This window comes from Hyalella azteca, unplaced genomic scaffold, assembly GCF_000764305.2.
Source record: "Hyalella azteca isolate HAZT.00-mixed unplaced genomic scaffold, Hazt_2.0.2 contig10335, whole genome shotgun sequence".
NCBI lineage: Eukaryota > Metazoa > Arthropoda > Malacostraca > Amphipoda > Hyalellidae > Hyalella > Hyalella azteca.
In genome coordinates, this window is record NW_025940379.1 from 447,363 (window position 1) to 470,741 (window position 23,379).

At 41.6% G+C, this 23,379-nt stretch overlaps 1 protein-coding gene across 1 annotated transcript; it reads right to left on the bottom strand.

Annotated features, from left to right (window-relative positions):
* Nucleotides 1-4,903: 4,903 nt before the first annotated feature.
* Nucleotides 4,904-10,083, bottom strand: LOC108682351 (cytoplasmic dynein 1 light intermediate chain 1-like). Its single transcript, XM_018171496.1, has 8 exons — nucleotides 10,074-10,083; nucleotides 9,401-9,517; nucleotides 8,417-8,626; nucleotides 7,239-7,480; nucleotides 6,236-6,465; nucleotides 5,860-5,974; nucleotides 5,556-5,576; nucleotides 4,904-4,954 (listed from the first exon to the last, which is right to left on the bottom strand). The coding sequence occupies exons 1-8, from the start codon at nucleotides 10,081-10,083 to the stop codon at nucleotides 4,904-4,906; spliced, it is 996 nt and encodes a 331-aa protein (XP_018026985.1).
* Between the last annotated feature and the right edge of the window lie 13,296 nt (nucleotides 10,084-23,379).

A 23,379-nucleotide genomic window follows, 5' to 3' on the forward strand; every position in this document is an offset into this window, starting at 1 on the left:
TATCAAAAATAATTCCTATGAGAATGAAATTCTCAGAAAATGCTCATATAAATTCTCATAAGATTCTTATATACATATTCACGTAAACAAATTATTTGTCAAATTCTCCACTGTTCAATGAATCTTTACGCAACTTCCCGAAAAAGACCATACTCTCCACCAACTACATCTTCTGAGACCACTGTTCCGTGAAAATTTCCACTGTTCAACTACCTTTTCTGAGAAAATGGTATAATATTAGAAAATACAAGAAGGAGAAAGGATAGTTTGGTTGACGCTGGACTGTATGACGTCACGCAGGTTGGTGGAAGTGCTGCAGTACTTTGGGTGCAGCGACCTGCAGCTGTGCAGCCTAGCGTGCCAAGTGCTCTGGAACTATTGCGCCTCAGCAGACGACGTTCACAGCGCGCTCGGCTCTATGGAGACCACGCGTCTTGTGGCAGTGCTCGAAGCCTTGCTTGGTCAGTCTCACTATTATTATATGCCATACGTTGTGAAATTTCCCATTGTAAATACTGTCAACCTAGTTGATAGAATCCTAGTTGTTCTAGGATTCAAATCCTAGTTGTTAGAATCCTAATTGTTCAAAAACTGTCAACCTAGTTGATCGAATCCTAGTTGTTCTAGGATTCAAGTCCTAGTTGTTAGAATCCTAGTTGTTCAAAAACTGTCAGCCTAGTTGATCGAATCCTAATGCGTAGACAATCTTGGCTTCGTTCCCCACGCAGCATCAAAATAATTTCAATAACTTCCTCCATGTTCCACCCCCGGAAACAAGTCTCGAAGTCACTTGACCGTAGGGCATGGGTCCATATTAGTGATACAGCGAGTTGACTTGCAGACAGGATAAGCCTGATGTCTCCTACCTATGGGTACGCACACAATGAAAGCAGGTTGCCAGCGTGCTGGTTACCTGCTCAGGCTGGCGCCTGAAACCATAGAATACAGAAGCCTATTCGTACAGGTTTTCACTGTGAACACTTACATGATCATCCTATGTTCATTCTTGTGGCAGGTTGAAGCAGGTTGCCCGCGCGGGCAAACCTGCTTTCACTGTGTGCGTACCTAGTTAGTTTGTAGAGTGCTAACTGAAGCAGGTACCGCAATACCGAACTGTTTATATTCTAAATAATTGTATTTATTCGAACTTGTTTGTGCGAGGTATGAGGTAAGTTAGACGTAGTTTGTTTAGATCATATAAGAGTATATTATCGGAGCTGTACCGTCGTCCATTACATATGCAGACCATACTTTATTAGATGAACGATTATAGCATAGTGTTCAGTGTTCATAACGCAACATTGAGAAGCAGTTATTCAACAAGTAATCGTTCACCAGGTGCACTTTTCCTTTATTTTCGCTTTAACATTAACAAGGTTTATTCTATCAAGTTAAAATAAATATTTATATTTATTATTGAGAGACTTGAGACTCGTTTATAAATAAGGGCTGTTGAGATAGCACTCACGTTCACCTGAAGTAACCATGCGGGCTTCATTATTCAACCCCATGTCACCATAAAAGCTCATATTAAGACGACTGGTTTCATTGCCAAGTTTGACAAGATATCACCGAACAAATGAAAGTATTTCCTCCTAGTCGACGTTCGAAAAGAACCTCTTCTTCAATAATTCATCAGCCAACACAATCCTGTACTGCAGATAGTCTTCCTCAGCGCAGAGAATAAAAGTATTCTGAGGAACTTGTGATCTCTGCACCAGCGTTACGAGACGTGACCGCCTAATACGGTAAAACAGATCATGACGTCACAATCTAATTAATAGCAACAGCGGATCAATTGGTCGGACCTCTACAGAACTAGCAAATTTAACCTCTACACCACTAACCTGTGGACCTCTACAGAAATATTACAAGCATTCAATTTTAATGGTTCATCTTCAACGGCAAATTATCGACCTTAGGGATTTGAAACTATCCGGAGTAAACTGAAAAAAAAAATAAATAAAATAAAATTCTTAGTGGAAATTAAACGACATTTATTCTTCAATAAATATTTTCACCCAAATTTGTATAAAGTTTTGTTCGAGGCCTCGTACACGCGACAGCAATCCAGCCTCAGAAGGCAGCGATTATGCATGAGCGAACAAAGCAAACGCGCACAAAGAAGAGCGGTGATGGTAAATGGTTAGCAAATCCCTAATTTAGAGATAGAAATAATACAACGAAAATATTACACGAGTGTTCGTAGGTACAACGACGTCAAATGAGAAGCCAGAGACATCAATGGTAATCACTGTAAACCTCACTGGCAAGGTCAATGGTAATCACTGTAAACCTCACTGGCAAGGTCAATGGTAATCACTGTAAACCTCACTGTAAAGGTTGGATTATGCGCAGTCGCGTTGCCCCGGTGAGCGCGAGGCTCAAAATGCGCTCAGCGGCAGCCTCGAGACAAGCGCTCATACGATATGATGAGCGACAGCAGGCAATAAGTCATCATCAAGATTTAAACAAGTGAAGAGGAAAATAAAGTAAATCGAGTTTAAAGTGTCGAGGGAGGGAGGGGCTCTGTCAAATCACCTCAGTTATGGGAGGGGTGGTCGACGCTAGTTACGCACATACAATAAATGCGTAGTTACGCAATAAACCTGAACACTCGTTAGTCGTTACTAATTTGCACAGAAAATTCTATTCAGATCAAATAGGACTCGGGAAAGAGATAATTTAACGCTCACAACACGAAAACATGGGAGACAAATTACAAAATAACAAACCATATTTATAAATCAATAATTACAAAGACTATAAAATCATATTCACAATTCATTTGGGGAGTAATAGAAAATAAAGGCTTATTCTATCATAAATTAAACAGAGTGCGGAGAGTGAGCACTGAGCACGAGGACCCGTACACTCTCGTGCTAAAAAAGTACATATTTTATCGAAGTTTTTTCTCATAGAATCTGTTAGTGCTATCTTATTATTGGTTTCAAATAAAGCATTAGAAGAGTTGAGTAAAGCCGGCAAGCAAAACAGTTTTATCGACAGAATCACTGAAACACAGCGACAACTTGAAATAGCTTTCAATGGAGCGATATATTCTGAAATATAACGCGTTTTTTTTTAATTTATGGCATGAAAATCGTTTTACTGTACTTGACTCTCAACCGTTCCTATGGTTAAATTCTTGACAAAACACTTGTTCGGAGCCCAACAGTTGCCCAGAGTGTTAGCAATCCGTGACAACGTCAAGCTGCCAAGACTTTGGTTCAAGCCAATAGTCAAGAGCTGGTGCCTGTTGCCTACGATTAGCCTAAATCGTAAAAAATTTCAAGTTCCAACGCATGAGTACAAAACTTTTATTTAGTTTATGCCTTTGTTACAGAAATTAAATCCTTAGCTTCTTTCTTAACATTAAATCGAACAAGACAACAAGTTAAACTAACAAGAATGAAATGAAATTTAATTATTGGGTTTAACGCCTAAATTGTACAGAGAAAAACTAGTATTGTAGTCAGGTTCACCTAGAGAGATAATAGAAGAGAAATGTTATATCAATATAAGATGGACTATAGTGAAACAGAGGCTCATTTATTTGCAGGCCAACTAAATATAAATAGCTGATTATATTACCATCCAGAAGGATGGTAATACCAAGGGATGTATTACCTTACCATACATAAATGGTAATACATACACCATACTAAATGGTAATACAATGGTGTATTACCATTCAGGTCCAGCGACACAAGTTGCACCGGTCGCCGTGACATTTGAGAAGTTTCACAGCGGGAAACTTCAATGCCTATTTAATTTTAAGAGACCAACACTAATGGTTTACTCCCTTACATTGATAGCCGCGGTGATACAGCTTCATATCTTCAAAATATAATACCGCCAGAGGCATAAAGCACGAGATACGGATAACTCAATTGATTGACAAAGCACCGCAATAAGTCGCCCTTCCTGCTGACCAGCAGATATGCGCATTAGAAGTTTATCAAGCATTCATGGGCCGTACTTTCAAAATAGTTAAGAGATCGTAAGTTCATCAGCCAATTATTGACGTCCTTTTAAGCAAATTCCACCACTCACGGACAAGATAATGGAGCGTAGGTAAGTACTTACGTTAACTTAGCGATTTTTGAAATTATAGCCCCAGGTCTCCGCTGCAGTAACTAACTCAGGTCTCAGATGGTTCTGGGTGCTGTCGACGGCAGCAGTGACTGTAAGCTTAGGACCCTATATGATGGTGTTGACTGTTGATACTTCCAGCAGCAGCAGTGATCAGCTGACTCGTATGCCAGCAGCAGCAGCAGTAATCAGCTGACAGATGTGTATAAGAGACAGACCCTCATTGTCAAAAGTAACCTAGTTACTCGAATACCATAAATCCTAGCACATTTATAATTATAAAGACTCGGGCTATCGGTATTGGGCTATTAAAAGCTTGGTACTTGGTAGGATAATCAGAAGTAATCACGTTTATCTTAATAAGGCGCGTTATTGACAATAACGCTCAAATGTCAACATCGCTCATGTGATTAACTCGCTGCTTACGAATGACGTCGAGGACGAAGGTGAGTGTGAGGGGGGCGACGAGGTCTGAGTTGGACGCCAGACAANCGGGAGGTCAAGAGACAGGAGGACAAGAGACGGGAGGTCAAGAGACAGGAGGACAAGAGACGGGAGGTCAAGAGACGGGAGGACAAGAGACGGGAGGACAAGAGACGGGAGGACAAGAGACGGGAGGACAAGAGACGGGAGGACCAGAGACGGGAGGACAAAAGACGGGAGGACAAGAGACGGGAGGTCAAGAGACGGGAGGACAAGTGACTGAAGGACATGAGACAGGAGGACAAGAGACGGGAGGACAACGAGGCTAGGCACCTTCTTGGGCGAGGCCACGAGGCTCGGGGAGGCCGTGGAGGACAGACGGCGGTCAGTCTTCTGGACGCCGGAGGGCGTAGGGGCGCCGCCTCCTGAAGACGGCCTGCCACGCCAGGGATTTTAATTAATCTCTTTATAAATAAACTAAATGAATTATTATTTTATCAAGCATCAAATGAATTTATTTCACAAAAGGTAACTTATTGAAAACATTAATTAACTCATAAAATACCTATTAAATTCGAGTTTTTACAAAATAATTGAAGCGCTCAATAAAAAAAACTAATTAGTAGTGCGGTCACCGCACGCAAGTGAGCGTCTCGACTAGCAACCAAAACTGCTCCTGGAAACTTGGGTCGTACTGTTAATGTGTAATTATGCATACTAATGCTGGGATTTACTGCCTGTGATACAAGAGTTTTGTTTGAAAAGACGACAGTGATTGGCTAATGAACTTACAAACTCTTAACATTTTCTTGAAAGTATGACGCTTGTCATGGCATTTTAGCGATCAATGCGCGGCGCAGCATTCAGTGAAGCGCTTCGCAATTAGTTTTATTTTTTCATCTCAATTGCTGACAGAAGTTTGAGTACATCAGGCACGCAAAAACGATGACTGCATATACGAAAAATGTTATATTGTGCCAATGTTTACACAGTATACATTGAGTGTACAGTTTGTGTGTACAGTGAGAGCATGAAACTTCCACCTCCCGCACCACAGCCTGCACACACAACACAGTCACTTCCACCTCCCGCACTACAGCCTGCACACAACACAGTCACTTCCACCTCCCGGGGGGCATGCGTCAAAATTAGAGGAGGAGGGGAGGGCGCGGGTCCATATAAGGGCAGGAGGGAAAGGTGAGGGTTCCAATAAGGGCTGGAAGGGAGGGCACGGGTCCATATAAAGGTAGGGAGGTAGGGCGCAGGTCTATATAAGGGCAGGAGGGGAAGGTAAGGGTCCCAATAAGCCCTGGATGGCAGTACGTGGGTCACGTGACTCACTTTTCTAGAGGTGGGTGGCCTGACGATGACGTCGCCGTAGTAGTCGTCGGCATTCATTGTTTGCAAGTTTTCGAATAAAATGGAAATCTTCTTCTCGTTGTCCCAGCCCGCGGGTCTGAGGAGAAGTTAATGGTGATAGAGAACAGCAGGCAAATTAAGGGACGTTGCATGGATCATACAGTGAACAATAATGCTATGAATCATCTTGCAGTGAACAAAAATGCACTGAATCAGCTTGCAATTAAGAATTATGCAATGAAGCAAAACGACGTTGAAAGGCAGCGACTGCAGTGCACAATACAAGGATTATGTCAGTAGTACATTGTTGTTTGCACAACACAACAGTGCAACAAAATCATAGTTCCCCAAAGCTTACATGAAGACTGCATCCTTTTCGACGACAAGGGCGGGAGTTCTGAAGGGGAAATTGTAGATAAGATGCACCAAATATTTATATAAAAGATCACAGTTTTTGTCTTCCTTGACTGAAGTGTAGAAGAGCGAAGCGCCATACTGGAGGCAGAACTTCCTTATGGACTGTTGGATGAAGTCGAAATGTTCCTCCTTGTAGTCTTCCTCCTTCTCCAGCACCGCCATGTGGTCCGTCTGCAAGCATATACCCATTAAAACAATATATAAACCAAATATAAAATAGGCATTGTTTCATATATCTATGCAAAAAATGGTACAGCAGCAAATCACAGCCGCTCGTCGTGTGAGATTTCTCCTCAATAGCTATTTCCTGATCTCTGGTCAATAATATTATGGGCTTGATGGCTTTGCCTTGAGCGATCGTTATTCTGTCAAGGTTGTACGAACATGACAACTCAGTAGAAGTGTCCTAACCTTGACAAGGGACAACTAATCATCTGGCCTTGGCAAAATGTTTTGTCAATACTGGACGGGACTGCAATTTGTAAGGTTCAACACCCACATAACTGAAAAACTATTTTGAGAGCAATCAAAAGATTAGACTCAGTTTTGTTCATAAAATAAATCATTTCTATTGAAGACCAGCGGCTTGAATGTTGCGGCAACAATTGTCTGTCAGCAAAGGGGTCTGCATCGCTGTGATGTTTAATTATTATTATTATTGTTATTATTCCACGAAGAGATTGTCGTGGCGTCTGGTTCAGATCAAACTTCGAGGGCACGTTACAAGTGGCTAAAAATTATTAAAAAGTGGCTAATTATTATTATTAGTTATTATTAAAAAGTAGTTAAATTAGAAAAAGTTATGTCTCCAATATCTTGAATGACTAGTTTAGTATGACTCGTCTTAAGTCACAAGTTGGCAAATATGACGAGACCATTCAAAGGAACGACAAGTCACAAGCAGCACGTCACAGTAACAACATTAGCACCAATCGACAGCCGACCTTCGTGACGACCACAATGATGGGGAGACCCAGGTTGCGCGTCAGGACGCCCTCCGGCAGAGGGAGGAACAGCTCCTCCTCCTCCATGCTGCGGGACGTCCTCTGTCCTCCCCCTTGCCCTCCCACCACCCCTCCTGGTGGGGAGGGTTTGAGGGGAGAAGCGGCGCCACATCCTTCCAGCTCATCCCCAGGCTCCACGTAGGACTGCCAGGCGCGCGTCATCTTGTCCTGCAGCTGCTTAACTGCAGTGAACACAACACATGTCAACTAGCACAAGTGCTTAACTGTAGTGAACACAACACATGTCAGCTAGCACAAGTGCTTAACTGTAGTGAACACAACACATGTCAGCTAGCACAAGCGCAGGATCTCAAGACTACACATGCTTCTAGTTTTATTTCAGTTTTAAAATAATCCTACAGGAAGGAATCGCGTGGAACTAACTCTGGAGAGCTCGCCGGCTGAAGGTTTTGGCCATATTGACGCTATACAAAGAAGGCCTCGACGGCAAACGTCCAATTGCTCTCATGTTTACTTGTCCAATTGTATGATCATGACTATCAGTGTCGGGAATATAATGAGTACTTACCCTATTTGAGACAACTCCTACCAGTTCCTTAACTTCACCTTGTGCCGTTTGGCCAATTCCAAAAAAATTATGTATCTCTGTGCTAACCTGTAGATTCAGATAAAGTGTTCAACACTCTTAATATTTAGCAGGTTTTTAGCTACTGGATGAGCATTTACCTGGTCCTAATACCAAGACCAAAGACAGCCAAATGATATACGGTAAAATACTTAGATATTGGATAAACTCTCGTTTGAAGTACCTAGCAAACGAAGCAGGCATCAAGATGATCCACATGCTCAACATGCAGGTCTACCTCATGGTTGAACTAGTATAAGGCTGACCCATCAGAAGCCTATTTTTGCAGATGTAGTTTGTTGTTCGCCCGTGACGTCACTGATCTCAGTGACGTCACAGGCATTAACCAATCACTAAAATGCTATCAAAACAGTCAACCAATCCGTCGTGGGAATGACGGGTTTGTTTACGTTTCTTGATCCACGTGACGTAGCAAGAAAGGTGAACTGAAAAACGGATCTTTTCGTGGGTCAACCTTATATAGTTCAACCATGGGTCTCCCTGATCTCCACCCTACAGGCTGGAGAAGTACCTTGATCATGCCCCAGATTGAGGGAGTCGATGTGCTCATGGAGGGTAGTGGCCCAGACATGGAGCTGGTCCATGATGGCCCAGGGCGTCTCCATAGAGACAGTGAGCAGCACCACGGTGTGCTCCAAGGACGTGGAGTTCACACTGAACTGCAGGAAGTCAGAGTAACGAGGGTCGCCGTCCAACATCCATACACTGAGCCGCGTGTGTTCTGCAGGCGCAACTCTGGGTTATTTGCTTAGTATTGTTAATAGCTTCAAGCACCCAAGCATTCACTTGTGTTATTGCAGAAGCTTTTACCATTATCCATAAAAAAAATACTGATAACACACAGATTACTTTAGACTTTCAGTTCCATGCATCAATTTTTCTGTTCTTTATTACTTTGAACAGATGAAATAAAATTCGAGTCTAAACACAATCCATTTGTCAAAAAAATTGCCTTGTGGCAAATCTACACATTATCTAGACAATTTGTCATAGGATGATAACAGTTCATGACAAGCTTCCAACAAAATGGCTGCAAAATATTTAGGATTATTTGGCCATAAATTGTAGATTAGAAGCAACAAGTTAGGCATAAGGTTACTACAAGAAAGCAAAGGGTGAGACATCCTACATCAGTGCAAATGAGATAATAAGAAAGAGATTGATAACTGAATAAACTAAAGAAAACATGAATGTTTGCCTACAAATACAGCACAGCTGGTTTATATGCTAAAATCTTCTCAAACGCATAGAAAAATTGCCATTTTAAAATGTTGCATTTCTCTGACTCTTCACGTGTCAGTATCTATTAAATCTATTAACAGCATTTGAGTCGAGCCAGTGGTTTGCCACTGAAATTTGCATGAAAAATTTATGTATCACATAACCTTGTAATCAAGACATTCTCAAACAAAAAAAAATTGCAAATATTACATTTTGAGACCTTATCTCTAAGATAATGAACAGAGAAAAATTAAGTAAAAAGTAAGGAACTAACCATCTCTGTACTCATCACGGACGTCTATATATGCATATTCGAGCCCAGATCCTTTCTTTGGGTCCTCATTGCACTGTAGTTTAGCAACCAGAGTTGTCTTGCCAGTTTCCGAGTCACCTGTAGAATAGATAAATGTTATATTGAAGTCTCTATTGTCTTGCCAGTTTCTGAGTCACCTGTAGAATAGATAAATGTTATATTGAAGAGTTGACTGCACCTCTGCCAGTATTTTAGTCCTGCACAAAAGGTATCTTGTGAGAAAAATAATTTAGTTTAAAATTCACAGCAAATTTTTGATGCAGCTCTAAGTTATCAAACTTAGGTTGGCTTCCCTTCTAACATCTATTCATTGCAAAAATTATTTTGTTTTACATTTCATTTCAGAAAATAAATGATAGCACTCATGGTAATTAAATTGCATTTAATTAAAAGAACATTTTTCCCAATTTTTAGCACAGCGTGACCAATTCAATGAAATATTAATTGATTGGTTTGTTAATAGCTTGAAATGACAGTAATATCTTGAGCCAAGATTCCTTACTTAACACAACTGATAATTTCCACTTATTACTGAAAAGTCACAGCTATTAAGTCACACATTTTAAACAAATTATCAACTAACAGCCTGCTAGTGCACTTTGTTAAAAATAAGACAGGAGATAATTCATCAAACCTGAATTCATCATTTTCTCTGCTTAAAAAATAGTGGATAAGCTCTAATTGCGCATCTAGCCTAAAATGAGTTAAAGTGATGGTAGAGGTTAATGATAGGTAACCTAAGCTGCTGGAATTGTGATACTATTGCATTGCCCGAGGGAAATTTTCCAGCTTGCGCCGTTGCAAAAAGCAGTAGGTAAGCATTTACGCAGTCACTCGTTAATACACTACATACGTAGTTGCCCCATACCAGCATTTTTTTGTGAGCAATTGCACATCCTGAACCTAAACTAATTTTGGCACCAGGTGCATTTTTTCCACAACCTATTCTTGCACACTGCGCAGATTGATCAAATACAAACTCCAGTGCACCTGGCATATCTTCCTGTGCATGGTAAAATAGATTGGTTCTACACAAGGCAGCAATTTGACCGCTGTGGCATTGCTACAAACATTGAGTGTACTTTCAGAGCCAATTGTTGATATAATTCATCACGGGCAAAAGATGGATTTTTTTAAGCAGAATATTTTCAAAACTATCAAGTTTATTTTTTAATCTAAAAATTAGATCATGAAAATGTCATAGATACAAGCATTATCATCATAGACATGATATTGATTTAAATCTTGATTAGAATCACTAAATACCATACTATGTAAAAGGGAAGTGATTCTAAAAAATTGGTTGTAAACTTAAGAATCCAGTATGGGTCACAATTCAATTCAATAACTATCTATGAATATTATTGCAGATATCCAGGTCACTTTATTGATCCTAGATTGGAATTTTCCTATGCAAAATTTCAATCCTTGAAATAAAATCTGTGAAATCAAATTTTTCTGGACCAATGTGACTGTGTTTTAATAAGTTTGGAATCTGGTAGCCCAATAGAACAGTTTTGTTAACAATAGGTAGGAAATGATTCATTTAGCAGGAATCATAGGGTTCTAAAAAATGGCGGGAAAGCTCTGGTCATGGCTTTAATGGTAGATATATGCCAGCCAGTACTGATCTACACCTGGCATAAAACATATCTACACTACCTATAGTGGCAAACCTGCAATTTTTTATAATCAGTTCACTTTTAATTTCCTTATTTACTCAAGATTCAAACCAATATCTTATGTCTGATAATGCTTATAACCTGATATCCACATTCCATAATACTATGCTGGTCTACTTCTAGAACTCAAAATTGTCCTCAAGCAGAAGAGGTCTAAAAAAAATTCTAGTCCTCTTCTAGAGGGCTAGATGCTAGTAGACTAGAGCATTCACTGATTCAGGCAGTTTGTAACCATGGTGCAAAAAGTGGGTGAATATAAAAATATATTTGGTGATGCATCAGCATCAAAATTTCAATTTACACCTTTGGAAATCTGAAGATCTTGCTGACACATTTTGATTTAAGTTATTGCATTTTAGAAGTACTGCAAATGTGAAATCCCGCAAGCACACATAGTAAGGTTTCCAGTATGCCGGATGCCCGGATGGATCAGTATGCACTATGCAGTGAAGTTTGTCCAGAAATCAGTTGCAATGTGTTATGTGTGCAAGTGTTGTGGAGTGTGGAGAGTAAGAGATATACTATCAAAGTTGCTTGCAGCACTTTCTTATTAAAAATTACCCACGATGGATCTTGAAAATGGCTGGCAATGCTTGTGGCTAAAAATCCACATATTGGCGCTTTTGGTGGCGCTGCTCAGCCTACACCCTCTGCAACCTGGGTTTGTAGGGTAAACGCGGTATATTCCGACACATTAAGGACGCATCGAGAAATGAAAAACTATAAAAAAAACTGTATGCGTTACGTAACTTCTGTTGGCTTCACATGACTCACAAAACACCGGACTACGCGTCAGCAACGATGAAACGTCACAAAATGTTGCCATATTTATTAAAAAGCCTTTAGAATGGAAACCTACCAAATCCCTATATTCCGTCACTGTGTGTGGCAATATTCGACACGTGGTGAGTTGTATTGCGTCAGCGTGAGTTGTATTGCGTCAGCGCTTCAAATTTAACTGATACGTAATGCCAACATCCACGTGTTCAAATTCCCTTTGCTGTGTGAGCTGTATTGGGATACAACACGGCTTTGAATTAGAACACTAAGGAATATTGAACACTACTTAATTACGTTTTAATTAACAACTATTAGGCTTTTAATTAAACAAATTTCAATTTTTGTACAAAGCTTGGAACGATCTGTGTGTGTCCAATTCAAGTTAAGTCAGAATTAGTTTTCATGTGTCTAAATCCATTTCTCAACTTAATCATCTATCAATTTATTTACAACTTTAAATCAGCGAATACAAGTATACTTAAAGGATTCCTAATATATTCACAGACGTATTTAAAAGTCTCAAACCATAATATTCTTCCTATAAAAACAGTTATTCACTATTTCGTAGAAATGGAATCACGGCTGGCAAATCCATAAAACCACGGCTCAAAAAATTCAGTCGCGGCTCGCCAAGTAGATATATTCCATACTAGCATCAATGGAGAGGTGCTGTGCTAACTGCAAAGGCCTCCATCATGCTAATTCATTGGAGTGCCCATTCGTTGCAAAAGCCACTGTAGTAGAAAAACTGTGTGCTAATGGACGCACTTACACCAAAGCTGTCAAAGAAATTGAGTCTGGTGCACAGGGTGCAGTCCTGGGCCGGGAAGTGGCAGGCCCAGCCGCCAAAGTGCTACTCATTTTCCCTCTGTGACAACTTCTGACAAGTACATGCTCATCATTTACATCTCCTGTGATAACGACCGCTGATGTTCATTAATCTCAAGGCAGTTATTTGAGTTCAGGATCTACACAGATGCAGCGAGTGCCAAGGAACCAAAGAGCTTCTAGCTCCAATCTGCCAGCGGCTGCTGTGACTGACCAAATCGATGGAAATTCCTACTCAAGCTTGAGGAAGATAATGAAAGAGGAACTTGCATCTACTGAGAGGCATTTAGAAGAAACTATAAGGGCATCATTAACTGGGTTCACTATCAGATTGGGAAAATTCATGAATGAAGTGTTCAAGCTAAACCTGCAAAATGAGGGAACAAAAGAGTGAACCTTGCTTTTGATTAGTCTCCTCAGAAATGCTTTTGGACAGGAGGCCAGTGAGGCATTGCAGGAGGAGTGGATGTCTGGCAGCAAAATTTCCTCTCAACAGGACCAGTCTATGGAAGAAGAGTCCCCTGAAGTGAATACATCACATACTCCACAATCCAAGAAAGCAGCTGGTGCAAAATGCATAAGAGGACAGATCCCTATGGTTAGAACATCTTTGAAAAAGAATCAGGCTCTTCCAAAACAGAGTGGGAGGTCTAAGGGGCGAGGCAAAAATGCAGCAGCAGGCAGCGGCAGTGTGGAAATCCAGAGGGGTAATATATTAACTGGTAAACATAGCAAATTGGAAAGCAGGACCCAAAAATCTGGAACGTCCAGCCAGTGTGGAAATCCAGAGGGGTAATATATTAACTGGTAAACATAGCAAATTGGAAAGCAGGACCCAAAAATCTGGAACGTCCAGCACACTTCCACTTTCACTCCATCATCATCACTGATGAGTCTCTGCAAGATGCCACAGCCGTTTCTTTGAAAAAAAACAGTGCTTGCATCATCACAGTAACAAGAATTCAATCAACGCTTGAATGCGTCCAACGTAACAGTCACAAGAATATGAATAATCCAATCAATGCTTGAACGCGTCCAACGTCACAGTCAAATGAATCCAATCATTGCTAGAACGTGTGCAACGCCAGTCATAAGAATCCAATTACCATCAGAACGCGTGCAACGTCACTGCCATAATTCAAAAATTTTTATGTTCAATGATCACGTTTATTTTTCTATATAAAATGCAAGCTTTATCAATAAGAGTGTAAGTATCTTTAATAGAACAATGCCAATTTTGACAATTTTTTTCTTCATGTGCAGTTTAACTAATATGATACAAAGGAATAGATTGCATGCAATCGAATCCGCATTCGTTTGAGCTGGTTGGGAGTCGGATGCTAGCATATCATGATATCTTCCAAATCAGTTTCAGGTATGATTTTAAGAAATAATGAAAAAAATTAAGGAGTAAATTAATTATGACCATAAATGAAAATAATTTGGTGTGCTCTGAATCAACTGGTCAAACTCTGAACAACTAATACATCAAGTGCTCTTAACTCGTATATAGGCGACTTTTGCATTCAAGTATATTGGCAAGATCTAATGGAACTTTTTTCAGAATCAAGAGTACATCCTTTACCGGCTGCAACGTTGTGAGGCCTCCTCAAGATATCCTTTGCTCACCGGAGAGTGACGCGTCTCTACCGGCGAGCTCGGAAACGTTCATGTAGGGCGCAAAGCTTAAGCAGCCTTCCCAAGATCTTCCTTGTGCATCGGTGACTGTGAGTGATGAGTTTCTACTGGTGTCAGTAGCGACCTTGTAACTTCTACTGAGCACAACGTGTTCTACTGAGCACAACGTGTTCTACTGAGCACAACGTGTCTTTCAGTAGATTCCTCTTGCTTATCCGTGAGTGACGTGCACAATTAACAATATTGGGATTTTCTCTGTGTTGCCTGACGTAACGTTCATGCCGAGGCCAATTTCTGACGACCTGCAAACCTGTTTCTAGTTGCCACTTGCCTGGAACGTTTTTTTTTCAAGGCGGAACGCTTTTTTTAAGTGAACCTCTAATCTTAGATTTCCACTCTGGGCAGCGGCGAACTCTCTCAATGAACTATGCACTGAAGACACAGCATTTGACCCAATCACCTAGAAGGGAGCTAGGCTTAGAAGTTGTGCAGCTCAACTGTCATGGCTTATTTGGAAAGCTGACAGAAATAAAGCTATATCTATATAGAGAAAAGTCAGATGTGGTATGTCTGTGTGAGACATGGCTAAGAGTGCAGGAGCCTTCTTTTGTCAGATATCATGCAATGTGGTCACACCGGGAAAATGCTGCAAGAGGTGGTATGGCAATTTTAGTTTGGAGAGATATTCAGCATCAACAGTTTCAACTTCCACAATTTTCCAGAGGAGCAAATCTTGAGTTTCAATCAGTAAAGATAAATACAGCTTTGGGTTGGATTGCAATTGGTAACTTTTACAATCCTGGTAAAAATGTGAGCCATGAGGAAATAAGTTTTTACTTATCTAGACTTGGTGAGAAATTTGTAGCGCTTGGAGACTTCAATGCCCACTCAATGGGCATTGCCCTCTGTGGGATGCAAGGGGAAGGACTAACTTTACTGGAAGATCCATGGAAGCAGCTATAGAGGCTTTGTCCCTTTGCATCTTAAATGATGGTAGCTTTCCTACTTATATAGATAATTGATGTGCTACCACATCTTGTCTGGACTTGGCTGTTCTCTCTCCCACTCTATCTACTCAGGCTATTCTGACTCAGGGGCCAGATCTTGGCAGTGACCATTTTCCAATTTGTTGCAAAATTGGTATCAAAACAGTCAAGTCCTCTGAGAAGGCTCCAGTCCGGTGGAAGCTTTACCAAGCTAACTGGCCACTCTATCAGCAGCTCCTCAATGAGACACTGGTTGATTCGAAGTGTGGCCCTGAAGATGCTAACCGTGCCTCCAATTTTTTGACAAATTCCATCTTGAAAGCTGCCTCTATGTCAGTGCCCCGCAGCTCTGGACAGAGACACTGTCGCTTTTCCACACCATGGTGGGATGGTGAGTGCTCTAGGACTGTGGCCCTGAGACGGAGAGCAAAAGGTAGACTGTGGCGCTCTCCTACTCCAGCAAATCTCATTGATTACAAGCGCTGTGAGGCAGTGGCTCCAAATCTGAAAATTATAAAGCAACGTAATAGCTGGGCTGAGTATATAAGCACCACATCCTCATCAACAACCACAGCGGAAGTTTGGAGGCAAATACGCAGCATTCAGGGCCGGCCCATAAACAGTTTCTCCTATCCATTGCATGGTGCTGCACATGATGATGATCTTGCCAAAGCTAACCTTTTTTCTGGTCATTTTGCTCCTGTAGATCACACTACCAAACACCAAGGTGGTGAAGCTGCAGTTTCAGAAGTCAGCAAAGCCATATCAAGCCTAAAATTGTATAACTGTGTACCATTTACAGAAAATGAACTTTCATTGGCTCTGAAAACACTTAAAAATACAGCCCCTGGTCATGATTCAATAATGAACATCTTCTTCAAAAAGGCCACTTTGTTGTGCAAGAGAGAGTTACTCTCTCTTCTAAACACCAGCTGGATTTCTGGGCTTGTTCCAGATGCATGGAAACAGGAAACTATTATCCCAATACCAAAACCAGGGAAGTCTCTGGAACAGCCAACTGGATACCGTCCCATTACTCTCCTACCTTGCATGGGTAAGCTCCTGGAGTGCATGGTTTTGCGTCGCCTGGAGTATGCTCTGGAGAGTAAAAGTGTGATACCTTCCCTGCATCTTGGCTTTCGTAAAGGCAAAAGTACAATTGACGCTTTGCACCTGCTGAAAAATGCTATCACCTCTGCCCAAACTAGTCATGAGTACTGCCTGGTGGTATATTTGGACATAGAAGGAGCATTTGACAGTGTTTGGCCTGATGGACTACTTTTTAAATTGCACCGCATTGGAGTGGGAGATCAGATGCTGGCTTGGCTGTACAGCTATTTTCAAAACCGGTCTGTCCAGGTACGGGTTGGAAACTCAAAATCTATGTCTCAACCCATGAAAGTAGGGGTACCACAGGGGGCTGTGCTCTCCCCTACACTCTTCAACGTGATGCTGCATGACCTTCCATGCTCTTCACATGTCACGCTTGTGGGGTATGCAGATGACATAACATTATTTGTAAATGGACTATCAATGGCTGAGGCTCGACATCACATGCAGCAGTGCCTCGATGAGATTAGTGAATGGTGCAATCGCTGGCAGTTTAGGCTTAACCCAGCTAAGTGTACCTACCTACCAGATATTTACGTTACATTGTACTGCCCCTGCAACCACACTCAAAGTCTGCAATAGAAATATACAGTATGTGGCCTGCCAAAAGTGAATAATTTGGTTTGTGAATAGTTTTGTTATAAAGTCTAAGACTTCCTAATTCTCACTATTATTCACCTCTTTTCGAGATCTTTAATCATTTCTACTTGGCCACGTATTCAAATCTGAAATACCATTTTTTGTCATAAATTTATTGAGTTAACTCATCGATTTTCTATCTTCTGATATACGATAAATTAGAAATTGGTCAGGTTGACTTTTTGCCAGAGTGGCAGTAAACGGCGCACTGATTTACGTTCTAAATGTCAGAACAGCAAACTAGTTAGCAAAGGAACAATGACAACACATGGAGATAAATTCTATAGTTACTATATTATAGAAAAGTCTAGTCTAATACAATTGGACAGTTGGCAGAGCACGATTTACACGAAATATAGTCCTATACTGCCACACCAAAATATGTAGCTCAGACAGAGTTACACAGGGGAATTTCCCGGCATAGTATTTGTGCTCAAAATATCTCCTATCCCGACCTATCTACCCAGTTATTTTACTTCTATGACTCTACGGAAAATAAGATAGTTTCTTACAGTTTCCCGGAGTACATCACCGAAAATTGTGGAGATGGTGAGGCCCACTGCGCAGCGGGTGGCGAGTTTTCCAAGGCTAAGCGACGGCAAAGATTAGAAATCGGAAGTCTTCAGTCCGCGTTCCCTGGTGTGCATGTTATTTGGGGTGATGCGTTCTTTCTTGCTGTGGCCTGTAGATACTGGCTTCCGAAATAAACTCTATCTCGGTGGAAATAGGTTTCTTTGGTTGGGAGATTGATGTGATGTTTAAAAAAAAAGCGTGAGATCCGTTGCAGTTCCGTTGGCCGTACGACTGTTGTAAACGACCGAAGATTAGAAATCGAAAGTCTTCAGTCCGCGTTCCCTGGTGTGCGTGTTATTTGGGTGATGCGTTCTTTCTTTACAGCATTTAGCTTTCGATAGTCGACGCACAATCGGTAGTCTCCGGTTTTCTTCTTGACTAGTAACGTTGGCGACTGCCTGGCTGACTGACATGTTTCAATAACTCCCATCTTACGCATTTTCTCGCATTGTTCTTCCACTGCTTTTACTGTACTATGCGGCAATGGCCACTGACGTGATGCAATGTGCGCATGATCTCCAGTTTCGATATAATGTTCGACCAGATCACATCGACCTATATCCGAGCTGTTTTGAGAAACGGCAGCACTATATTTCTCTAATAGAAATCGAATAGTCTTCAGTCCGCGTTCCCTGGTGTGCGTGTTATTTGGGTGATGCGTTCTTTCTTGCTGTAGCCTGTAGATACTGGCTTCCGAAATAAAACTCTATCTCGGTGGAAATAGGTTTCTTTGGTTGGGAGATTGATTCTTCTCTTGAGCTATCAAACACGCCTCCTATTTTCCGTGTTGTCCTGGAAAACTCCAACACAAGATTTCTGCACAGACTCGGCGATCTAAATTCTGCACACAACACGATGTCCTCTTGGCACGCTAGCCGACTCGCACTGAGCTGCCTCTTCTCCTACCTCACTCCTTTTATAGCTCCGTTCGCTACCCACATGAGGCGTCCTACACCCGCTTTGTTTTGAACTTTAAACCATCGGCTTCAATCCATCTTCAACGGTTTTACATATATTAACAGTTTTGAGATACTATGAATTTCTATACTAATCAAAAGGTGCTGGGAGTCTATTTTGATTCTCCACACCTTACATTCCGGGAGCACATCAGGGTAACTTGCACTGCCTGTTTGAAACAAGTGCAGGTGCTTTGAGCGCTCGGCTCTGTGAAGTGGGGTGCATCTCGACAATTGTTGCGCAGAATTTATGTCGCCTTTATCAGAAGCAAGATGGAGTATGGCTCCACAATTTTCTGGGATATCTCCAAGTCTTTGATGAAGGCACTTGAAACTATGCAAAACTCTTCTCTTCGATACATCCAAGGAGCCCGCCGTACCACTCCAATAGTTTCTCTACAAGTTGAAAGCTTTGTTGCACCCCTGGAACTTCGTTTCCTGTACCTTTTCATAAAATGGGTCATCAGATATCTGTACATGCCTGCAGGTGACTCTGTACTAAACATTTTGGGATTCACTGACCAGGGAACCTACATCAACACACCTTTTGTCATCAGAGCCCGTGAAAGCTTCCACAAGCTGGGTATTACTCTCCCTCGACGTGCTGCTTCGCCCATGTTAAGGGGACCTGCTACCCTAAATCGAGGTAGCCTATAACTCCTACAGTTATTATCCGATCATCATGAAACTTCACATTCATACGTAAAATGTAAAAATAATAACATTTTACTTCTATGAATTTTTCAAAAAAATTGATAGAAAACGTGATATTCATAGAAAACAGACAAATAAGGGGTACTATAGAAAATCCATCTCCTACCACAAATATCGTCCCACAATATCGAGACACATATCATTAGATTCATAAAGACCATACCTATCAACTCTACCATCACTTTTTTCATTTTCCTCATAGTTTTTTTTATGCGCGTTTTTCCCATTTTTCCCCATTTTTTTCCCATTTTTCACCCCCTCCCCCCCTTCTCCCCCATATATAAGACGAACCATGCACAAATTAAAAAAAAGCGATGGCTAGGTCGATAGATATGGTCTTTACGAATCGAATGATATAACTCTCATTGCTGTAGCTTGAAAACTGTAGGAGGAGATAGGTTTTCCGTGACAATAAGTTGCATAAGTTGAACTTTTCAGGACGGCGCGACAAAGTCTCGCGCGCTTCAAAATAGGCACTCAATGTAGCATGGATACCAAACTACAGGCTTCTGTAGCTTAGTCCACTCAAGGATGCAAGCAGCAACTTGTAGCGCACCTCCACCTACAATGTTAGGAAGGTAACTGAGCTCAGATGCCAGATACACCAAGATATGTAGTCTTGCCGCTGTAATTTTCTCTGGTCTATTTACTGAAGGAACTCCACCCCCCGCCCCCAAATAAAGGCGGGCCATCTGTGTCAATATTGCCGTACATAGATGGCAGTAGTATCGTTGAAAAGCTCAGATTGTCAGCTTTAAGATGAGACTAAGCATGTAACTGCAGCATAACTCAAGTAGAAACTATATTCAAAGATTTCAGCAGCTAATTACTTGAAGAACTCTCCCACCCGCTTCCCTTTAAAGAGACGTCATTAACGTAAATATTGACGTACAGCAATGGCAGTGGTACCATTGGAAAGAGCAGAATTCCAGCTTTCAGATGAGCACAAAAACACAAAAACGCCACAATTGAAGATGTTGGGTAGCAGGTCCCCTTAAGCCCAATCCCACCTCAAGTAGATCTTGCCTCAAGTATTCTTCTCAATGTCAAGGACAATTTCTTAAATAACATGCCAGATCAATCCATTCAGAACTGCTTCATGGACTTTTGGAGGAAGCGCTACCCAAAACACCTCCAAATTTACACAGACGGCTCAAAGTCTGTTGATGGGTCAGTTGCTGCTGGATTCTTTGTACCATCAACTCAGTTGGCAACTGGCTGGTTGCTCCGACGAGTGCACACAGTGCTTGGCGCTGAACTGTTTGCCATACTCAAGCCCATGCAGCTGGCCATTCAAGATACACTTCTGAAGGAAGAGCCTGTTTTAATTTTGATGGATTCAAGGACTGCCCTGCATATTCTAACCTCTACATCTGGATGCTCCCATCGCACAGTTGTGTTCAAGATCCACAAGTTGATGCTGATCAAAGGACTTGACAAGGTGGTGCTCTGTTGGATACGGGGTCACAGTGGTATCCATGGGAATGAGGTTGCAGACAAAGTAGCCAATCTGGCACATTCAAATAATCGTACAGCAAGGTCTCAAGTGTGCTTTGAGGAGTGGACCTGTACCATAAAAACCCTCATCAACCAGGAATGGGCACACCAATGGTCAGCAGAGGTGCAGGGAACAGGCAAGGGGATCTTTCGATGGAGCTTAGGGCCAGCTATTACCTATGTGGACTATGGAATGCCGCCACTCTCAGTTGAATGCACTGTGTCACGCCTTCGCATGGGGCACACTGGTGTAAATGCTCACTTGGCCAGATTCAACATGGCAGATTCAAGTAACTGCTCAGCATGTGGCATTGAGGGCACAGTCAGCCATTTTATACTACATTGTACACTATTCACCAAACAAAGAAGGGATTTCCGCACAAGACTGGAAGGCCTGACTCTTCCCTGGGATCTTACCATGGCTCTTGGCGGTGGGGAGGTCCCAGCGAGGAGCCTCACTACTGTCATTCAACATCTTGGTCGTTACTTGCTGAACTGCAATAAGGTGGCCAGGTTGTGAATGTTCATCTGAAACCAATTTTACTCTTCTTTCAACAATGTACCTACTGCCACATTGGCTGGTGAAACATGTGGAAGTGATGCATTCAAACGCAAAGAGGCAAGAATAGAAAATAAGTCTAGTGTGAAGTGACTCAAATCAAAATTCAATTGGTGCTCAGGCTGGGAGGTGTGTTTTCTACATGCCCGAAGCCTAATAATTAAATTAAATAAAAAAAATGCCCTGGGAGTCTCTCTCATCTCTGTGCGTGACTGCGTGTGCTTCTTGGAGGAGGCAATTACCCCAGAAGAGTTCAGCACTCTATAGTGCAAGCAACTGCTACGTATCTCACACAAACTGGTTGTCTAGCTTCGACTAGCTACCTTACAACTAGTGTAGAGCACTGGATCTAATGAAAATTTGCTACACATCATGAGACTGCTGACAACCTGGAAAACAAGTACCAGCTGAGAGACTAGAGAGGAAGGAGTGCTGAGAGGAGAGGATGAAGACTTGCATTAAATTAAACAATAATTGCTGAGCCCAGGGGTTACAGGCGGTCTGCGCACGACTTCTTCACCTTCAACCTGGCATCAATCAAATCGAGTTTAAAAAAAATTAATGCATCATTGGTAATCACAAAATTGTGCATAGAATGTCATAGGTACTATAATTGTGCACCAGGCATTGCAGGCAACATAGGTATAATGGAAAGTAATTAACCTAAACTAGGATTTATTCCTCCAAAAAATATGATGGTTATTACTAGAATATTCCTTTCTGATTTAGGTCTGTTTTTACAAATTTTTTTTTCGTTATAGTGAATTCACTTGACCCTATCAAAATGGTGTGAAATTACAAGCCTTCCTGTAAGCTTACAGATACAGTAGTGACGACTGAAATAGCCCAGCATTGCCCAATACCAGCATAATTTTCATACTTCACCCCGTGCGCAAGCATGCTGCAGAGCAAATTTGCCAACATGATTACTTGCTGAAAGCCACAGGAACTAAATCCCTTCATGGATGTAAACCAGTGAGCCAATGAGCTGCAAGCCGCATAACAATGGTCGTAGGCTAACCTACAAGCTAAACCCCAAAATATTTCTATTCCATGCAGCCTAGCCCCTTTACCACTTTTGATGAAGAACGACCTGCACCACAGAGCTATCAGTACACTAACACTGCTACCTCTCCAAGCCTGTCTGTTCTTCTAAAGGCTATTCCTCTGCCTGTCCATTCTTCTGGAGGCTAAACCTCCACACTTACCCCCTGCTTGCTGCTCCCCCTCCTTTTGGTACCAGCTTGCTGAAGAATTCTAACCTAATCTTACACCTAATGTAACCCTTTTGCGGAAAGGTGGAGAGAAGGGGGTAAGTGTGGAGGAAGAAGATGCTGGTGAACGTCAAGGCTGGGCTTACGCCTGCAAAGTTGGTAAAGTGATGCGACAGTCCGGAGCGGGGCCATTCCCATTTATGGCAGTCTAGTGTGGTCTGCAGACCCTGTGGCTTACGGCATTTGTAAGAAGTGATGGACTGATGGTATGGGCTCAAATCATTAGTGTATGAGATATTGGGCATAATCTGTTTGGAGTATCAGCTTCTGAGCTGAGGCATTGCTTGTTTCAAGCTGGTGTGGCAAGATGAGGCAAGTAAGAACAGCTGCATAGGTGTTAGGCTGGCTATTTCTATTGCATGTAGAGGGTTGGCATTGGCTCTTGGGCTGAGTCAAATTTTTGGGCTACGGCAGCGCTCCCATACAGAAAAGTGCTAAATGGCTGCTAACATGAAGCTTGCAGTGGACAAGGTAGTTGTAAATGCTCAATGGCATTTTCATGGATGATGGATATGGTAATTGGCAATATCATATCAATAAAGGAAAAACTAGTAAAAATCACATAAAATGTCATTTATTTTACATCCACATCACATAGGTACAAAGGAAAAGGAGGACTTCAAATTACTGTTAGTAATAGAAAAGTACACTCTGCATGCTTCAAACATTTAAAATTAAGTTTTATTTCAAGTGTCCACTGTCCC

Excerpts from the sequence above, each read along its gene's own strand:
- LOC108682351 (XM_018171496.1), bottom strand. Across the intron at positions 7,481-8,416 it reads CAATCTGGGGCATGATCAAG|TTAAGCAGCTGCAGGACAAG; the intron begins GTACTTCTCCAG and ends TGTTCACTGCAG. Across the intron at positions 4,955-5,555 it reads CTGTGGTGCGGGAGGTGGAA|GCCGTCTTCAGGAGGCGGCG; the intron begins GTTTCATGCTCT and ends CTGGCGTGGCAG.